The sequence below is a fragment of the Dermacentor silvarum genome, chromosome 7, assembly GCF_013339745.2.
Source record: "Dermacentor silvarum isolate Dsil-2018 chromosome 7, BIME_Dsil_1.4, whole genome shotgun sequence".
NCBI classification, from domain to species: Eukaryota; Metazoa; Arthropoda; class Arachnida; order Ixodida; family Ixodidae; genus Dermacentor; species Dermacentor silvarum.
The window spans coordinates 21,672,232-21,690,231 of record NC_051160.1 but is presented as its reverse complement, the minus strand read 5'-3'; the positions used below and the strand labels follow the sequence as shown (position 1 = coordinate 21,690,231).

The 18,000-nt window shown below is 43.7% G+C and overlaps 2 protein-coding genes across 5 annotated transcripts; both read right to left on the bottom strand.

Moving 5' to 3' along the window:
• Positions 1-2: 2 nt before the first annotated feature.
• On the bottom strand, positions 3-12,771 carry LOC119457685 (translation initiation factor IF-2, mitochondrial). Its single transcript, XM_037719323.2, has 17 exons — positions 12,710-12,771; positions 12,361-12,511; positions 11,682-11,775; positions 11,529-11,591; positions 11,246-11,363; positions 10,328-10,488; positions 8,975-9,151; positions 8,530-8,579; positions 8,361-8,450; positions 8,030-8,154; positions 6,953-7,031; positions 6,736-6,861; positions 4,568-4,796; positions 2,931-3,071; positions 2,065-2,229; positions 1,614-1,754; positions 3-730 (listed from the first exon to the last, which is right to left on the bottom strand). Exons 1-17 carry the CDS (start codon positions 12,757-12,759, stop codon positions 558-560), a joined length of 2,133 nt encoding a protein of 710 aa, XP_037575251.1. The 5' UTR covers positions 12,760-12,771; the 3' UTR covers positions 3-557.
• Positions 12,772-13,195: 424 nt separating this feature from the next.
• Positions 13,196-17,944, bottom strand: LOC119459435 (uncharacterized). 4 transcript variants are annotated; one of them, XM_049670320.1, is made up of 5 exons: positions 17,575-17,944; positions 17,346-17,478; positions 15,748-15,873; positions 15,092-15,415; positions 13,196-15,032 (listed from the first exon to the last, which is right to left on the bottom strand). In XM_049670320.1, exons 2-5 carry the CDS (start codon positions 17,430-17,432, stop codon positions 14,310-14,312), a joined length of 1,260 nt encoding a protein of 419 aa, XP_049526277.1. In that variant the 5' UTR covers positions 17,433-17,478; positions 17,575-17,944; the 3' UTR covers positions 13,196-14,309. The 4 variants fall into 4 exon arrangements, with proteins under 4 accessions (XP_049526277.1, XP_049526276.1, XP_049526278.1 ...); XM_049670319.1 differs by having other exon boundaries at positions 17,346-17,482; positions 17,575-17,942; XM_049670321.1 differs by lacking the exon at positions 17,346-17,478.
• Positions 17,945-18,000: the final 56 nt, after the last annotated feature.

Here is an 18,000-nt window from a genome sequence, read left to right as displayed (position 1 = left end):
ACATATTTTATTCATTTTTCCTTCCAACAAACATATTTACACTAGCCACTTCATTCGACATGCCGCTCAAGCTACTGTACAGAAAAGCCACATTATCCTCGCAGAATTCCACTAGAGAAATAACTGTACACTCACTCATTTCATGTTTATACTCTTGCAGTGTTCCTTTTAACTTACCATTATTTCACTAACGGCATAAATATCGAGACATTCCAGATGCCTATACTGTGCCTTTGAATTAATGTCGGTCACCAATGATCTGAAACCTCATTACGATAAAGTCTCATACCTTTTTTTTGTATCTCATAGTTGCTATAAGCATGTGTTGATATTTACAGAAAAATATGCAAACTTTAGTTACTTCATTAGACTGAGGTTCGAAGTCTATAATTTAGCACATCTGCTGCAAGCCTCCTACCCTGGCTTGTAAAAAGATCTATAGACACCCTTGTCAGGCTACCTTATTTCCCACTATTGCAAGAGAAAGCTGCTTAATACTTTGCACGTTATTGTAATTATGTGTTTTTGTAGTCCTAAAGCACATGACGCGCTGTTAATCAGAAACCAGGGTCCCAATCTGTCTCTTGAGGCACCTGCTTGATGCTGTAACATACGAGAATGTCGCCATGTTTAAACCGAACATTGGGATCCTGAAACATGAGTCCACACTCAACATCCTTCTTTATAGATTCCACTTCATTCTTGAGATGCCTCATGGATACTAGCGGTCCTGCAGAAAATGTGAAAACAAAGTGTTAGGCTCCTGCAACAAGCTTACACTGAAAGAACTTTGTACAGTTGAACCTCCCTGTAATGAAGTTGCATCTGACATGAAAATACCGAATGTTCATCATAAGCGTACATACCGACATCGGTGAGAAAAAAAAGTGTGATCGGGTCTGTGCAAAAGAAACCCAAGTATGATGCCTCCAATGGGGCCAGCAAAGAATGCCCTTAGATTTTGGTGGCTTGTCGGCAGCTTGAGGTGCCGATACAGGGCACGTGAACAGTTCGAAACCACAAATGCACTTTGCTCTGTCATTAATTACAACCGTGCAATCAGTATGATCACAATGGCTTGTGGGCCAGCCACGCCAAGCCAAGATGCTGGCTAAAATATGCATGCACATCCATTATGTGCAGTTTCAAACTGCTCTAGCTGGGATTTGCTACTAGAATAAATATCTACAGCTGCCAAGTACTAATACAGCTGAAACTCACTATGATGAAGCAAGTCTAAATTTGTCTTGCCAATGTCAGCATGTAAAAAAATATGTGGTTTAGTACATCGGATAAACAAACAAAATTTTTGGGCAGACGAACACTCAGCAAAATAAAGCATGGCCAACCAAATTTCAGGTTTCCTTCAATGTATCCGTGTTCATCACATTGAGGTTCAACTGTATCTACTTTAAATGAAAGGCAAAATGTTAGCAATTTCTAATGACAAGCTGAGCTGTTATGCTAACAAAACTGCCACCATGGAGCTATCAAAGAGCTCCCATAACTGTGTAGATGATCTGTGCAGTGTGCTTTCCCTTGCTTCTTACAGCTGGGTAGTTAAGCATAAAAGTAAGCAGTACGACTGAATGAATAGCTTGCCAGCTACTTACCACTGTGAATTGTTTCAGAGTCTCGCACCACTTTGTAGAGTGCGTTCTTGCGCAAGGTTCCTTTTGTACATTTGCACCCTGCTACGGGGATCTTCTTTCGTCCTTCGTTGATCATAAATTCTTGCTGCACAAGCGCTTCCCCTGAGGAAGTTTTCAAAACAAGAAAAGCAACTGAAGCAAGGCAGTGCTTACGTAACTTCCATCTACACCTACACGACAAGCTTCTGTTAGCCAACCAGGAACAAGACTAATGTTTCAGAGAATGGAAGGATGGCTCACACATTGCATGCAACTAATCCTTGCACAGAGTGAGATCAGCTGCGGACAATGGACAAATCCTTCTTTGGTTCCCATTCCTGGTTGGCTGAATGTGACCAGTACCTCTTCCCCCACGTTGTGCGACGTCAGCTATTGAACTCTAGGCCGAAGGTGGGACAGCAAAGCGACTAACCGTGAACCTCGTCCTCATCAAGGAGGGGCAGCCGCTTGCCAAGTTCCTTCTTGATGTCGTCAACGAGATGGTAGATGACATTGTAACTGCGAATGTCAACGTTTCCCTCCTCTGCTGCTGATGAAGCTGCGCCCAGAACGGGAACGTGAAAGGCGTAGACGATGCCTGCAAGAGAAGTTGCTGCTTTTTGCAAAGCTGGGCTGCGCAGTGCATTTGTGCGTATATTGTCATGTATTCAGTGCTTAAAAACGCCGGTGTACCGTCGATTAGGTGCACGTTAAAGAAGCCCAGATAGTCAAAATTAATCTGGAGGAGTCCCCCATTATGGCGTGCCTCATAATCATGTCATGGCTTTAGCACGCAAAACCCAGAATTTAATTTCTTAATTCAGTGCCTAAATTTGGGCCAGCAGTCAATACTAATTTCAGGAAAACCAGCACCGAGAGTTTTTTTCTAACTTTTAGCCTGGCTGTAAAGGTACTAAAAAGTGAAAACTTACTCACTTTATTAAACATACAAAAAGGAGCTTTCTAGGTAAAAGTGTAAGATGAGATTGTGGCTTACAGAAGGATTGCAGGTTGTAAGATGTGCACATATTATGCAAGATGTGCATACAGAAAGTTCATATAACAAATAAGCATTAACACAGACAAGTGATGAAGGTGTAACAATACGTAGGTTAACTGTGAGCAACACACACACATACACACCTCTTTGATTTCATGCTATGCTGAAGTAGCAAAGCACATTTAAGTTGCAATGATATATATATTTTTTAAATAAACTGAACTCATCCGTTGTTGAGTTGTAGTTTTGTGAGGTGCTAAATGATTAATTTGTACTCGACATGGCATTCGCGGCTTTACCATTGAATGGTTGTGCTAACTCCACATCAGATTCCGAGACTGGTCCTACTCCATAGTGAATGATGTCCAGACGACATTTCTGATGCGAGTGGTAAGTGTCCAAGAGATCCAGGACAGCTTCCACAGAACCGTCAACATCAGCTGAAAATGGAACAGGAACAAAATGAATCTGTAGCCAATTAGAACCAATAAGCTATTGGATTTACCACATCTTCGCACATGGAACCTGCAGCAGGGATTGAAATGGGGGGGGGTGCGCAAACTCTGCCTTCATGTGTGGCTTTACTGCAGTATTGTCACCATCGCAGTGAAGCCTGTTATGATTGAGTGTACAAAAATTCATTCTGACAACTTCCTTCGTGGCAACAACTGTGCCTGGCTGCCTCTATAAATATTATGAGTGTTCTAATGCACTCATTTGAGTAGATTAGAAATGCGGTCTTTTCTGAGCATTGGAGTTCGGAATACAGGTTGCAAGAGGCAGGCATAATGTGTTGGGGATGGTCGATTAACATTTTTATTCGATTAACATTTAATCATTTGTCATTTCAGCCTTTAATCGATTAACTGCTTTCAATGCAGGGTTTTCATTGATTAATTGATTAATCAAAATTATTGCCGGGCACTTTTAGAAAGGTTGAAACACGGTTATCTACTTTTGTAGGACCTTACTTTAATGGTTTAGAGGTGGAACCAAGTTTGAAACACAAGTTTATAAACTTAATAAAGATAATCTTTTAACTTGTTAAAGACTGAATATAGTTGGCACTAGCGATTTCTCAAAAGATAAACAATATATGGTATTAAATGGCATTTAGTGAAGAATTAAATAAGATACATGACACAACTGAATCCCTGTAGACTACAGTTAAACATGACATAAGAAAAATGGCAAAAGTGAAAGGGGAAGTCCAATTGAAATATATGTAAGAAACTGCAATATACACAGGAGAAGAGAAATTTACTGGTTTAAGATTTTAAACCACATAATCTTTCCTACAGACCGAAGGAATGTCCACTGGCTGGGATGTGTGGATGAAACCGACACCTTCTTTGAATGGCCCCACAACTAGCATGCAAGTATAGATTAATCACTGAATCAACATGAACTCCATCGCTATGTCAAATACATGCTCCAAATTGGAGCGCATGCTGTGCCACGTCTTTAGTGGACTGGGAGCGGCACGACGATCAACGACTGGGTTCCTATGGTATTCCTTCGAGGGCGAGGGCACTTAAAGCCTCCGGCTTAGGGCGGCGTCACTCGGCATAACTCGGGACTCGGAAAATGGTCGGAAGTCTCCTTACCACAGCCGCACAGTCACTGTTCATGCGCCGCCATTACAGTACGATTTTAAAATTTTCGCACCACTCCTGTCAAACTGTCGAAAACGATTAATAGAACAGGTCTAATCGATTAAGTCGATTAAATGAAAGATTTTTTTTTTTTCAATTCTAGATAGACATTCATGAAGATTAGTCATTTTGTGGTATACATTTAACCGATTAATCATTCATCAATATTACCAACCCTATAATGTGTAAAAATAAGGCATACAATTTTTAAGCATGCACTGGTAGCAGCTGTGGCAAAAAGCTTGAAAATGATGGTACACTGGTTGGCAGTCACTGCACACCTTTGACAACAATGGGCAGGCAAGGAGTGCTGTCGACAGTGTACTCCTTCTCGCGGTTGGTGAGGCGTTTTCGCCTTTTCCGATGACCCATGGCACGCCGCTGCTCAAGTTCAACCTTGTACTGCTTCAAGTGCTGCTGCACCTTCTCCTGGATTGCTTTGTACTCTTCAACATCTTTCTCTGCTTGCATCTGGGACTCTCGCCAATGGACAACCTGCTGCGCACGCTTCTGCAACACACGTCATTGTTTGAGGTCAGTAACGTGTGCTTTGTGCTAGTTTACTCAGAACTGGTTGTGAAATAGTGATGCTGTGTCACTCTGACAGATGACATTCCTAGATGAACCCAGCATTACAGTCAACCAACAAAAACAGAAGAACCAGAACTGCTAGTGTTTAATGGTATTCATTTTGCATTTCACAAATGGGTGATTTAAGCCAGCATGGTTCCGTATGTACTGCCAACTACTATTGCCACATGACCAGAACACGGGGGCTCGCTTACTGAGCAAGTGTCTTGTCTCACAGAAACATAGTCTGCATGCCCTCTGAGTAGTCGTGTAGCTGTATATAAGCCCAGTGAATGCATGTTAAAGCAATAGCTTCTTTAGCTAATTCCAAACAAGGAGCAAAACTGCACTTGATGTGGCAACGTGGATAAGTCATTGTGGTTCTGCTTCAACCACTTGTCAGTGGTGTGTGCTGGCACTCTTCAACTTTTCATTTTGTGTGAGGAAAGTACCGTATTTACTCGATTGTAACGCGACCACGATTGTAACGGGAGGGATGACTTTTCATTGCATCCACCAATAAAAAATAAAACAGCGAAAGTAATGTGAGGGGTGACTTTTTGTTGCGTCCAGCAAAAAAGAAAACCGCTAACGTAACACGAGACCACCGGATGCATGAAGAAGTCGCAGTTTCACCCGAAAGGCGAAGCATCAATTGCGATAGCAAATTAGTACAGAGCTATACGGAGTAAGGACAGTAGTTTTATCGGCTGTATAAACTTCGCTTACTAACTGAATTAACAAGCATGATGTCAGTGCGCACAAGCAAACATGAATAGACCACACTCGATGACCGCGCACAGCTGCTGTCAAAATGCTAGCGTGAGCAAGCACGCCAGCAGCAGCAAGCGAAGGTTCGTGCGGTCTATCGCTTCAACGGAAACTGAGCGGCGAACAGCGCATAGAAAGGTAGGAGCCGTGTTGTAGATTGCTTTCAAGATACGGTGCGCGCGACCGCCCGTCACCACGCAAAGTACACAGCATGGTGGCAAAGTAGAAGCTGTGCCCCCTCCCTCCCGCACTGCCTTCGCGCTTTCCTCCTTTCATGTGAGAATCGCCAATTTCCCTTGCGCCCGGTCGCAAGATACGCATTTGGTGCCGCAGCTAAACGTCACCTCTGCTCCCTCCCTCCCATCCCCCACGACCTGTCGCACGACGAAAGACTTTGTGTTTCCTCTCCGCCGTGGGTTCGCTCTCCGTGAAAGCGCGCGTCCCTCACGCGCTTTCACTCGTTAATTAGAATTGGGTGCATCATTGCACTTTTTAGCCAACTTGAATTTCGGTATTCGATTGTAGTGCGAGGATCGACTTCAGATAGCAAAAATCTGGAAAAAAACTCGCATTACAATCGAGTAAGTACTGTAAATACTTTCGTCACACATAAGTGCTACGTAAAAGTAGACACAAGAGAGGAAAGTAAATACTTTCCTCTTCTTTTTCTGTTATTTTGTCTGCTTTGTTTAAATATTATCGATCTGAAAAGATTGGTCCTCATGCATTAACCTTTCAATGTTTGCAAACTTAAAATGATGCAATCACCCTTTTCACATGCTTTGATTTCTAAATACACATGGCTGCTTGGTCTACATGCTTTGGAGATGTGCAGGCTTTCAAAATCACTCTTTTTAAGTGTGGATATCCGCAACTCTAATAACTTGCCTTATAAGTAAGTGGTCTACACTATATTTTTTTTTTTTTTTTCATTTCGAACACAGTCACGTTAGAAAGCTGCACTTTTGAACACTCAGATCACTTCACGCAACCCGATTAAAAGGACCTTAAGTGCTCATTTTTAAGCATGCCTGATCATAGCAACATTGCAACGGGACCCAACGAAAGAGGTACTTTCAGGCCACAGCGAGAAACAAAGTATAGTCACCTCCGATTCAACTTCAATGATGACATCACCAGCCGACGGAAGCGACCTCCAGCCGATAACTTGAACTGGTGTTCCAGGCGGTGCAGATTGTACCGGCTTCCCCCATTCGTCAAACATGCCACGAACCTTGAAAAAGAGACCACGGAAATGCTGCTCAGATGCTGTGCACTGACCAGAAAACCATCTGTTCGCACTGCGATCACTTCTGGCAGTTTACCTTTGCCCATGCCAGCCCAGCAACTAGGTACGCTCCTTTCCTCAGTGTGCCACGCTGCACGAGAGCCGTGGACAGCTTCCTGCAAACACAGGTTGGCAGCCTCGCTCACGAGTACACTTGATTCAAACTCGCTCCACAGGCTTGAGATAGAGCATTAGTGAGTGGCGGTTAGCGTGAATGCGAACGAAAGGCACTGACGGTGATATCGGGTGGGCGTAAGTATGAATATGAGTGACTTGGCGAATGTGAGTGGATGTGAGTATGCATGTGAGTGAGCGGGAGAGGACAAGAGTAAGCGTGTGTGCTTACCGATAAGTGTGAATAGAAGTGACTGTGAACAGAAATGAGTATGAGTGGGTGTGAGTAGGAACGTAACATTCCCAGTAACATTCAACTATTACACCAGTTTGTTTTTTTCTAATGTCAGCACAATTTTTAAGTTATATCACCTGTGGCATATAGCACACGTCTACTTACGGAGCTGGATTACTCGAGGAGGCAGACATTAGTTACACAGGAAATGAAAAGGACTGTCTACCGCTCGGAACATGTCTTTAGATTGTGGTTGGAGTGAGAAGATTGTGTGTCATATTGACAGAAACGAGCATGCTCGTATCCCATAAACAAGGAAATTTATTTTTAATTTGGCTCTGAAAGTGGTGCAAGATTGACATGTGGCGTCACTTGTCGGTGAAACAGTCATTCCACCTAAAGTAAAATTCTGCAGCATGCCACTGTCAGCTGACTAAAAAAATCACACCTTGTATAACAGAAGCATGCCATAGGAGTACCGTGTTAAGGTACACGATAGTAGATAGGCTGTTAAATAACGCACATAAAAGAGAGCACATAAACACCAAAGCACCAACCCCCTGAAGTTTTGGATGTAACTTGTACTTCAGCAGTGCTTCTTAACCAGCTGGTGTATTGGCTCATAAGGATCATCACTAAAATACTTTCAAATAATGCATGAAATTAACACAATACCAACTGCATGGAGAAGCTGTTGTTCACTGGTATTGCCTCTACGCACTCGAAACAGCATTCCTGTTGTGAAATTTCAAGTTCCTGCCTTACCCTCTGTGTTGGTCACTCATTGACTCGATGATGACACCTTCAACAGGGCCCTTTGGGTCTGCTTTGATTTCCATCAGCTCAGCTTGGGTCAGAATAGTTTCCGTCAACTTGTCCAAATTTGTACCCTGTTGAGTGAACATAAGATGATCGACAGAAATAGCCATGACCAAGACTTTCGGCATGGCTATGAAGGCAAAATGTGACTGTTGCAGAGCAATTTGCATTTATTAAAGTGCTGCCAAAGTGTTCTTTGAAATGCATTTCAACTTCAACTGGATGGAGTTGCAAAAGTGACAGGCAGACTTTTTTTGTTCGTCAGTGAGCTACCAACCTTCAGAGCCGAGATGCAGACATATTGTGTGTCCCCACCTTCATCATCCATCTGTATTCCATGAACAATAAGACCCTTCTTGACATTGTCCTGTCAAAAAAGGAACACTCATGTTCATTTACATACCGCCTGAACTGCATACCAAGATGTCCATCTCGGTATCACTCACAATATCAGCAGTAGGCTTGTCCATCTTGTTTATTGCAACAATCATCGGCACTGAAATACAAAAATGAAGGACGCTGTAAGTGCAGTGGCAGTGGATATTTCTTCACGAAATTATTATCACTGGCCCTATATTAGTGCATAGAATTGGCATGGCTCACATTCAACATAACACACTACTTGAATAAAGCGCTTTCTTGAGTTGCGTTTACTTTTTAAGTGGATTTTGCCTTTAGGTACAAAGTAGCAATGTTAGTACAAGAAATAAAATGATGGCATTAAAATCTGGGCAATACTTGTTGCCAAGAGGTGTGTGCTTATCAAGCAGCACCATATTAAAATATGACTAGTGTCAACAAAGCATCGCTGGCTTAGTGCTTCTAAAAAAGCTGTTACCAGCATCTTCATGAAAACGCAGAGTAAAGCAACAGGTTTCCCTGCACTATTACCATTGGCTTCACGTGCATATCGAATGGATTCAACTGTTTGCTCCATCACTCCGTCGTCTGCAGCGACAACCAAGATGACAATATCTGTAGCCATGGCTCCCCTCTCACGCATTGCCGAAAAAGCTGCGTGCCCAGGTGTGTCCAAAAATGTGATACGGTCTTTGCCAGGAAGCTTCACTGAAAGTGCAAAGGACATTTTTCTGTGACTTGGGCCGATTAAGGTTTGATCAAAATCGTGCAAATGACAGACACACAAAGAATGAGTCGAAAACTCTGCATATCTTGTTTTGTAGGCAGATTTATATTCAATTAGCCATGCTGCTTTGTAGGTCATGGGTACATGTTGAGTTTGAAAGCAGCAGCATGGCAACATGCAAGGGTGCAAAATGGCTCTTCAAGACATGAACAGACCCTAATAACTGTTATCAAAATAAAGTAGTCATTTCATATTGGCCCTTAACTGTCTATGGAATGTTGTATTGACAAAAGAACCCAGTTTAAATTAATCTTCCAACTAAATCACTGGCTCACTTACACTTGGACTTCTCAAAACATAGTATTTCATGGTGGGTTTACCATGCTTAGATTCATTACTTGTTTCTTGTATCCTAAATAAATCTTAACTCCATCTGCAGTGATGTCAGGCTGAAAAACGTAGATTCCCTCGGCAGAAAGAACAGCAGCGCCATATCAAGTCCCAAGAACAAAACCGATCTTCGTACTGTCATTTCGCAGAGGGTGTTTTCACCTTCTTAGGGCAGACAATACCACCATATTTTTTTACTCAGGAAATTACATTTATAGTCCAGCATACCTACAGATTACATGTAAAGTCTTGATCAAAAGTTTACAGACCACGACTTGCACAAGCACGTTGACTTTTTGACAGGTGGCGGGCACTTCTGAAGATTTTTTTGCGACTCGGAGGCTATAGTGTCCATCCCTCTCTTAAGAACCTTCTGTACAGAGCACCAAGTCACCGCGTTCATGCACGCTGTGGCCAGGGAACTTTTGATAGGTGACTCAAAGGTGAACATTCGGTTAGGAATAACTAAATTTGAAAGGACTGCGTGCTGTACATCTGATGATCCTGGTCGAAAGACGCAGATGCTGCAACTAAGCATGGTATTAAAAAAAAAAACGTCACAAAATCCAAACTCTGTGCAAAATTTGGGCACCACCGAGCCAGCAGTTTACCAGAAGACTCGCTCATCAATGTAACATACAGTGTAGCGATCCTTCAAATTTTCATAGAGTGTAAATCTGCACGCAAACATTCCCCAGAGATCTGCAGATAAATTAAGCATATTTCACTAATCCAGGCAATGCGCACTCACATACTGCAAAGCTTACCAGTGAAGGCGCCAATGTGTTGCGTAATGCCACCAAACTCCTGGTCGACTACATTGGTATTACGAAGTGTGTCCAAGAGTGTTGTCTTCCCATGGTCAACATGTCCCATGATCGTAATGACCGGTGGCCGTGGGACGAGCACACTAGGGTCGGCAGGTGGCCTAAACAATAACAGTAAACATCAAGCATCAAAGATTGTAAAGGGCTCCTCACATAACTTTTCAGGTGCCTTTTGTTTTCTTGCTTTAGTGGGCGCCAGTTTATGTAGTAAATCACGATGCTCGGTGCACGTTGCCCAAAGACATTTTCCCTCAGACATATCCAACATTATTTGCTGTGATCTGTTCTAGTTTCAACTGCTATGATACTGAAGCTTAAACACTCGACGTCACACGAGTTCCCCTTACAATTCTGCTCCACAGATAATTACGTGACTGCCGTCAACACAGTTATGCTGCAGTGCGTATTTTATGTCCTGCCTCTGTGCATGAAATGTCACAAACGCTAGCACACTCTCACATGCTACCGTATCGAATTGTGAATTTTTATGCTAGCCGAAATCGAAGTGCAATAAATGGCAAAATCTACAATATTAAACATGCTTCAGGAAATAACTGACTGATATGCAGTAGAATAGACATACAGATTGGAGGAAATTAACTCTTTAGGAAAGAAAGAGACTGGCTTTAGTGAAAACCTGGAGCTGCTAACCTGGCTGACAGCCTGGTAGGTTACTGCAAGAAATTATTGAGAGAGCTCAGCTTTAAAATATTGCTAAGTGGGTACTTTAATAATTTTTTCTTCTTTTGGTACATTGAAAACTGAATGTTAATTTACATGCATAGATAAAGCAAAATGAATAAGGAAAATTCTGAGGTGAAGATAAGAATGTGCTAGACATGGCAACTATTGTCTAACCTTCTAACTGCATCTTGAAACTCTTTCTTTTGTGATGGCTGTTCTGGAGGAGCCACCAACTGACCACGAAGGCCTAGTCTTTTGAGGATCAGGAAGAGGATGTCAGCATCATCAATTGCTGGAAAGAAAAAGAAATAAAGCATGCGAAATAATGAACTGGTATTGCTAACAACAGGGTGCCTCAATAGTACTGCGGCACTGCTACCGAGGCAACCTAGGTAACAAGAACACGGTGCCAAAAACACCCGTGCACTGCTATAGCAACTGTCTCCATGACACTAACCACAATCGTCATGGTCGTACTGGCCAGCATTCTCAACAAACACAATCGCCTCGTAAATGTCATCTGAAATGAAGCAGATGTGAGGTCCAAAAGTCATATGGCATTTTTTTATATATTATTTTGCGGCTTGCTATATTTTTTTCCTTATCTCACCTATTGGGCGTTCTACTACTTTGGCAAGTTCAGCAAGAGTGATATTTTTCCAGACTTTGACAACAGGGTGCTTCGGCTTTGTCCTCGACGGAACCTGAAACAAACATAGATGTGGAACAGCATAATCATTTTATGCGAAGTTTTGGGAAACCTGCTTTCAGGTAAGTTCACATGACAGAAAGCTGGCCCAACTGGTTCATTTGCTAACTTCGAAAAACTGGCAGCGCCAGTATCATTGTGTTCCTCTTCACTTGTCCCGCCCGAAAAATTTTGTTGCCCTGTGTTTGATGTTTAAGATCAAGTTTTTTTTTTTTCTTTTCTTCTTTCGTTTGCTTAATTGTTAAACTAAAATATTGAGTGGCAAGGCTGGTAGGGCAGAGCGCTACGGCAGCTTGACACTCCCCCACCACGTCTCGCACAACGATGTTTCCGACAAATCTGATCGCATAATTCCAGTAATGCAATGTTCTGGAAAAACATTGCAAGTACCCTTGGGTGTAGGAAAGCGAGAAAAATAACCTCGCAGCATCGACATAGGAGCGTCTGCCTCGCTAACTTCGCTGTGTGCGTGCTTGCTTTCTGTGCGGGTTAACTTGACCACTAACATGCAACTGCAGGCCGTTACAATGTGAGCACGATCAACCTCTGTGAAACGCCGCAAACTTCTAAAACAACATACAAACGGTTTCTCCATCTTCTTCGCCCACCGCCAGTAAGAGGTGCTGAACAAACGCGATCCGCACAGCGAACACCCATGGCTTGTTCCGTGGTGGTCTGGATACTCAAGAGTCAACGTGCGAGCAGCGCTGCTAATGCTTGAGGGCCGTAATCTGCAAGCGAACCCATTCAATGTTCAGCGCACCGCGAAGGTTACCAAGCTAGCTGGAGCAGGAAATCGCGGTGAATGAAAGGTCCGCAACAGCAGCCATGCACTAAAATAGTGTCTGTATAACTTCGCTGTTGTCAAGGTTTGCCTCGTAAAAAAGTAAATGAGACGCAAAACTTTCTCATCGAGCAAAAATGCATACCGAAACCTGCGAAGATGCCGCACGGCAGTAACTCTCATGGACGCTGCCATTTATTTTTACCACGCGTGTAAATTTAGCAGAGTGTTTAGTTTCGTATTAAGGAACCTTGCTTATTGCGGTACTTGAATTCTGCGTGTGCAATCAAAATAAATACTATTTGATATTGTAAGATATATTGCTATATGCTGTAATAAAATAGCGCAATATTGCTAACGGAGGCCCGGCGTCGCCCAGCAACGGAAACGCGCGTATTCCGAGGTCTTGTTCCGCGCTATCTGTTGCCGCGCCGCGTTTGGCGCGTTTTTTTTAAAGCCCATTCAGCGGAGACGTCCTCCCAAACACCAATCTGATCACCGACCCTGTGACGCCATCAGCCTACGTCTTCAAAGATGGCAGTCCTATACCACACGTCATAGTTTCTCACTATAATATAGTGAGAAACTCTATGCCACACATCCCTAGTTATCCGGGGCCTCGGTCTCATCTCTACCAACGGCTCCAATGTCTTGGCTCTCAACAAGATCTGCGCCCAATCTCAAAACACCCTTCGTCTTCTTAAACGTATCTCCAACCGACGAGGGGGACTCAAAGAAGAAAGTCTTCTCCGCCTCGTGCAGTCCTTTGTCAGTCATATACCACATTACCTATGTTGCTGCGTACCTCAACTGGTACCGGGCCGAGCAAAACAAGCTCGACGCCCTCATACGAGAGGTCTACAAGCAAGCACTTGGCCTCCCACATTACACCAGCAGTGAACTCTTCAACCAACTGGGAGTTCACAGCACCCTTGCCGAACTCACTGAAGTCCAACAACGCTCTCAGCTTGAACGGTTCACCCTTACTGAAACGGGACGCTTTATTCTATCCACGCTTGGCTTCACTTACCATCAGCAACAGGGCCCCAAACAATCAATCCCGACTGTCATCCGTAGCTGGATCCACACAGACCCGAACCCTAGAAACATGCACCCAGGGCCCGGCGCCAAGTTCGGGCCAGAGCTATCATAAAGGCCCTTGCTCACGTACCTGGCGTCACATTTGTTGATGCTGCCCAATATTTCCATGGCACACGATTTGTGGCCGTCGCCACATGCAGTGGAGTCCTATACCACGCCTCCAGTGTCATTGCCCCCACTGCCGAGACGGCTGAAGAAGTGGCCATCGCCCTGGCCACTCTTCAGCCGTCACTAACTTCAGCAAAGGCCGTATTTCTCCTCAAGCTCTTCATATCCTCTGCCAGGCACCACACTCTAAAGACAGCGTGATCTCCCTGACATGGACCCTGACCACCCACACCTCCCCAACCTCAACGAGGTCACCCACGCCATTGCGCGAGGCCTAGTCAACCGCGCCGGAGTCACTGGAGACGAGTTGGACACCATGGTGACCAGGGACAATCTGACCACTTATAACGATCTCGTTAAGGCCTTTTACCTCAGCCGTTAAGGCTTTTTACATCCATGTTCTGGCCCATGGCTCGCACTGTTGATATATTTTTCTGCTCATGCATTTACGTTTAATTTCTACGAGATTATTCACCATGTGAAAATAATCGTCCGACTAGTTGTTACGGGTTGATATCTGGAATTTATTTTGACATTTAAATTAAAAGGCATATATCAAACAAATGATGAAACAATTCAAGAGTGATGGTGACACTTTCAAAATTGGAATGCAATTTTTTGTTTTCTGAATGCACATAAATTTTCCTTCTTGCTTTGTACTTTACCCCTCTTGCCTGAGCCCAGATGGGTCTGCAGTATTTTGCAAATAAACAAAATAGAACTTGTCTGCAGTATTTTGCAAATAAATAAACAAAATAGAACTTTAAAATTATGAGGAAGACTGACTTCAGGTCGTAAGCTAAGCAGCATGTAATTCTTTGTAGCTCCTTTCCAGCTGCAGCACCTTCACTGCTGTTCCAGCTTTTTGCGGTGTCGGTACTTTTCACCCCTCGGGACCCTTTTCTTGACGAGCTTCTGGCTGCAACTCCATTGCTTTTCATAACACTTTGCTCTATAAAGGTTCTGACTTGCATAAAGGAACAGAGCAACCTTTCAAGTACTGCGTTGTCATGTACGTGGTAAAGAGAAGATAATATTCGTTGGCTCTCAGCTCTAATCTGCCTCTTGATGAACCAGCCCTTCTCTTGCAGTGCCTTGTGCAGGTCTAAATCAGGTTGCTGTGTTGCGATTACAGCTGGTGACTCGGTGTTCTGAGACTCGCTTGGCGGCTCAGTGTTCTGGCATTCGTCTGGTGACTCGGTGTTCTGACATTCGTCTGGTGACTCGGTGTTCTGACATTCGTCTGGTGACTCGGTGTTCTGACATTCGTCTGGTGACTCGGCGTTCTGACATTCGTCTGGTGACTCGGTGTTGTCACATTCATCCGGAAACTCATGTTATCTCTAAAGGTCACATAGAATTTCAGGCAGCTTTCCATCGTATTGACAGGTGTCGCACCTCGCTGCAAGAGCTCACCGATCTCTTTGGAGACTCCAGAGTTTGTGGGCTGTGTGTGGCATGCATGAATGTCAACGTCATGGTTGCAATGACTTTGCTTGTCAGACATGCTGATATAGAAGCGATGCTCGCGAAACACAGGCTTGCCAGTAGACTCTTCGTGTAGCGCCAGCCTAAGTCGGTGTGTCGCCTCCGCCGTAGCTTTTTGGCGCTGCCAATGGCTACATTGCTCCGGGGTGTTGATCTAGAGGGAAATATGTAAAAGTTAACCTATATTTATTAGTTCACAAAACTGCTTAAAATACTGGTGTCACTAAGATAATAATTGATTAAAGGTGTGCTACAAATTAAAATAAAACTAAAACACAAATTAAAAAAAATAGAACAATGTTGGACTGAAGATCTGGCATATGCTCTCAGACAGAGTGAATAAAAGGGAGTGGCAATAAGGTAAATGAACGACAGAGGACGAAAAAAAATTATCAGCTGTCTACACACACACACACACGAATTGCCTATGTCCCAGTATGAATCCGAACAAATATTTGACATATAATACATTGTGCATATGCTTACACTAAATTCTGGGTACAGTTCTACTTCTTTTATATGCATAACTGCAGTGCAGCCTTTTTTCTTTGTTCTCTGTAGCTTCACTCTTTTGCATGGAGAAGTGCTTGGTGATGAGCTTGCTTCGTTCACCTGTTGAATGAGAAACAAAAGAAATCATGCACATTACTCGAGCGACAAAATTAATACTTCGGCACGGTCACTGCAAGAATGTCATGCATTAAAATATCAGAATTTTCGCACCGGACCCCACTGTGGTCAGCTTCGTGGCAGATTGCTACACACCAAGCAGTGGCCTGTCAATTCTCAACAAGCTGTACTTTACTTAATGTATGTTCCAAAAACCTTTTGGGAGGTGCCGACCTTTGCTGGGTAGCACTGACAATTGGGCGAGTTGGTACAGATGCATGGCTTCAGAACAGTGATCTTTCGTCTTTCGTCTTCCTTGTTGCGCCGTTCTGAAGCCATGGACCTTTGCTGGGCAGCACTGGCAAACAGGTTAGGGTCTTTATAGATTCCTGTTCATGTTACTTCAGGAAGCGAGCTCATATTTGTCATAAGTATAATAATGAACTTGTTTATTATGTATTTATTAAAACTGTCATAATTCATTCAGGACAGCAGCTAGGCTCCTCTCTGGGATGTACATTCGTGCCATAAAGCAGTCGGGAAAAGAACCTTCACACAGAAAAACTACAAATGAAGCGGTACAAGGAGACATGGGATGGACATCCTTCGAGGTTAGGGATGCACAAAGCAAAGTATCTTATGAGAAAAGGCAGGCATACGGAGGACAGCAGATGGGTGCCAAGGCTGTTCATGTATTCGTATGAACAAAATGTAAATTCCAGTGGTGGAAAAGAACTCTAAAACTGGCCGATAAGTACGCTGGCCACAGTATGGGCACTGAGCACAAAGCTTACGGCAGAGTGCAAGCAGTGGTTAGAGAATATAGAAAATAAAGCAACAATAGAAAACTACAAGATAGGAAGAACTTCTGCGTTAACTCGAGGGTCAGTGCAATTCTTTTCGAGGCTAGGGCAGGCTGCCTAAAGTTATAGAAGAACCCAAGATGATCTGTGTGCAGCGTGCAAAAATACTGTGGGGACAATCACAACTATCTTGTTAGAATATATCAGAATATACACCTAGAAGCAGATAAGAATGAGGTAAGTCTTGATCCATGAAGCTTTGGGGTTTAAAGACAGCAACGAAGAGGCAAACATTAGCGCAGTAAACATAAGGAAGGGACATCTGGAATATTGGTGGCACATAAGTAGAGCAGAACCTGGGTCGTGATGTCGAATAAGTTGGTAAATATATCATCAGAATAGTGTAATCACGGATTTATTGTCGACATGAATACGTTTCAATTGAAACATGTCTAGCAATAGTAAAGTTGCATATGAACTTAAATAGTATATGCTAGAGTGTGGTGGTAAAAGCCAACGCTCCTTTTCAAAGGAGAATTCGCTCATCATCATCATCATCATGCCTCCGCAACCACGGCGCACGGTGCTTGCGTACAATACGTTAAAATTACGCGCCGACTAGCTGCATGACGAGGCTAATACGCCATGTTACCCAAATCAGCTGATACTTACCTCTTTACTAATCGACTTTTTCGCTTTATGTAGTTCACGTCCGAAGAGGCAGCCTTTGTGAACATACCGTACGATCTTGAATGGCATGCCCTCGTTCAGAACTATGCGTCCGCGCTGAGTATTGAAAAGCAGCCTGCCTGCATGAAGATATTTAATGAAGGTGTGCGTCGTCACGCAGCGCTCAATCAGTCAGAACAAACGCATGCTCGACGTGCAATATAAAGCGCACCTTTTGGCCTGAATGAGTTCTCCGTTCGAAAGATCACCTTGATATCGGCGAGGTCTCTTTCGAGTCCTTCAAAAGCGCTTCTGGACGGCGCGTAGCCAGTCCATGTGTGCCCATCCTTCTTCAGGTCGTTGAGGTGCTTCCTCAGGACACTTTCCTCAGACGCTGTCATCGTTGCACACTCCATTAAAGCGCAGTGACACTGGCGCGAAAACCGGCCAAAAAACGTCGCCCACTCCTTACACAAAAGCACGTGGCTCCTAACCACGGCCGTTTTAATAAAAGGCTCTTTGTGTAACAATAAAGAAGAAGGCAGTAAAGAAGCGCTAAAGAAAGTAGGCGCGTCTCCGTTGCTAAGCGACACTCGGCTCGGCTAGCTCGGCATTGGCTCGTCTTGAGCGAGCGTGCGCAGAGCGGGCGCGCAGAGCG

Excerpts from the sequence above, each read along its gene's own strand:
- LOC119457685 (XM_037719323.2), bottom strand. The coding sequence starts at position 12,759 with ATGGCAGCGTCCATGAGAGTTACTGCCGTGCGGCATCTTCGCAGGTTT. Across the intron at positions 8,155-8,360 it reads TCTGCATCTCGGCTCTGAAG|GGTACAAATTTGGACAAGTT; the intron begins GTTGGTAGCTCA and ends TTCACTCAACAG. Across the intron at positions 1,755-2,064 it reads TGATGAGGACGAGGTTCACG|GGGAAGCGCTTGTGCAGCAA; the intron begins GTTAGTCGCTTT and ends AAACTTCCTCAG.
- LOC119459435 (XM_049670319.1), bottom strand. The coding sequence starts at position 17,758 with ATGGAGTGTGCAACGATGACAGCGTCTGAGGAAAGTGTCCTGAGGAAG. Across the intron at positions 15,416-15,747 it reads AACTGTACCCAGAATTTAGT|ATCAACACCCCGGAGCAATG; the intron begins GTAAGCATATGC and ends ATTTCCCTCTAG. Across the intron at positions 15,033-15,091 it reads ACATGAGTTTCCGGATGAAT|AACACCGAGTCACCAGACGA; the intron begins GTGACAACACCG and ends GACGAATGTCAG.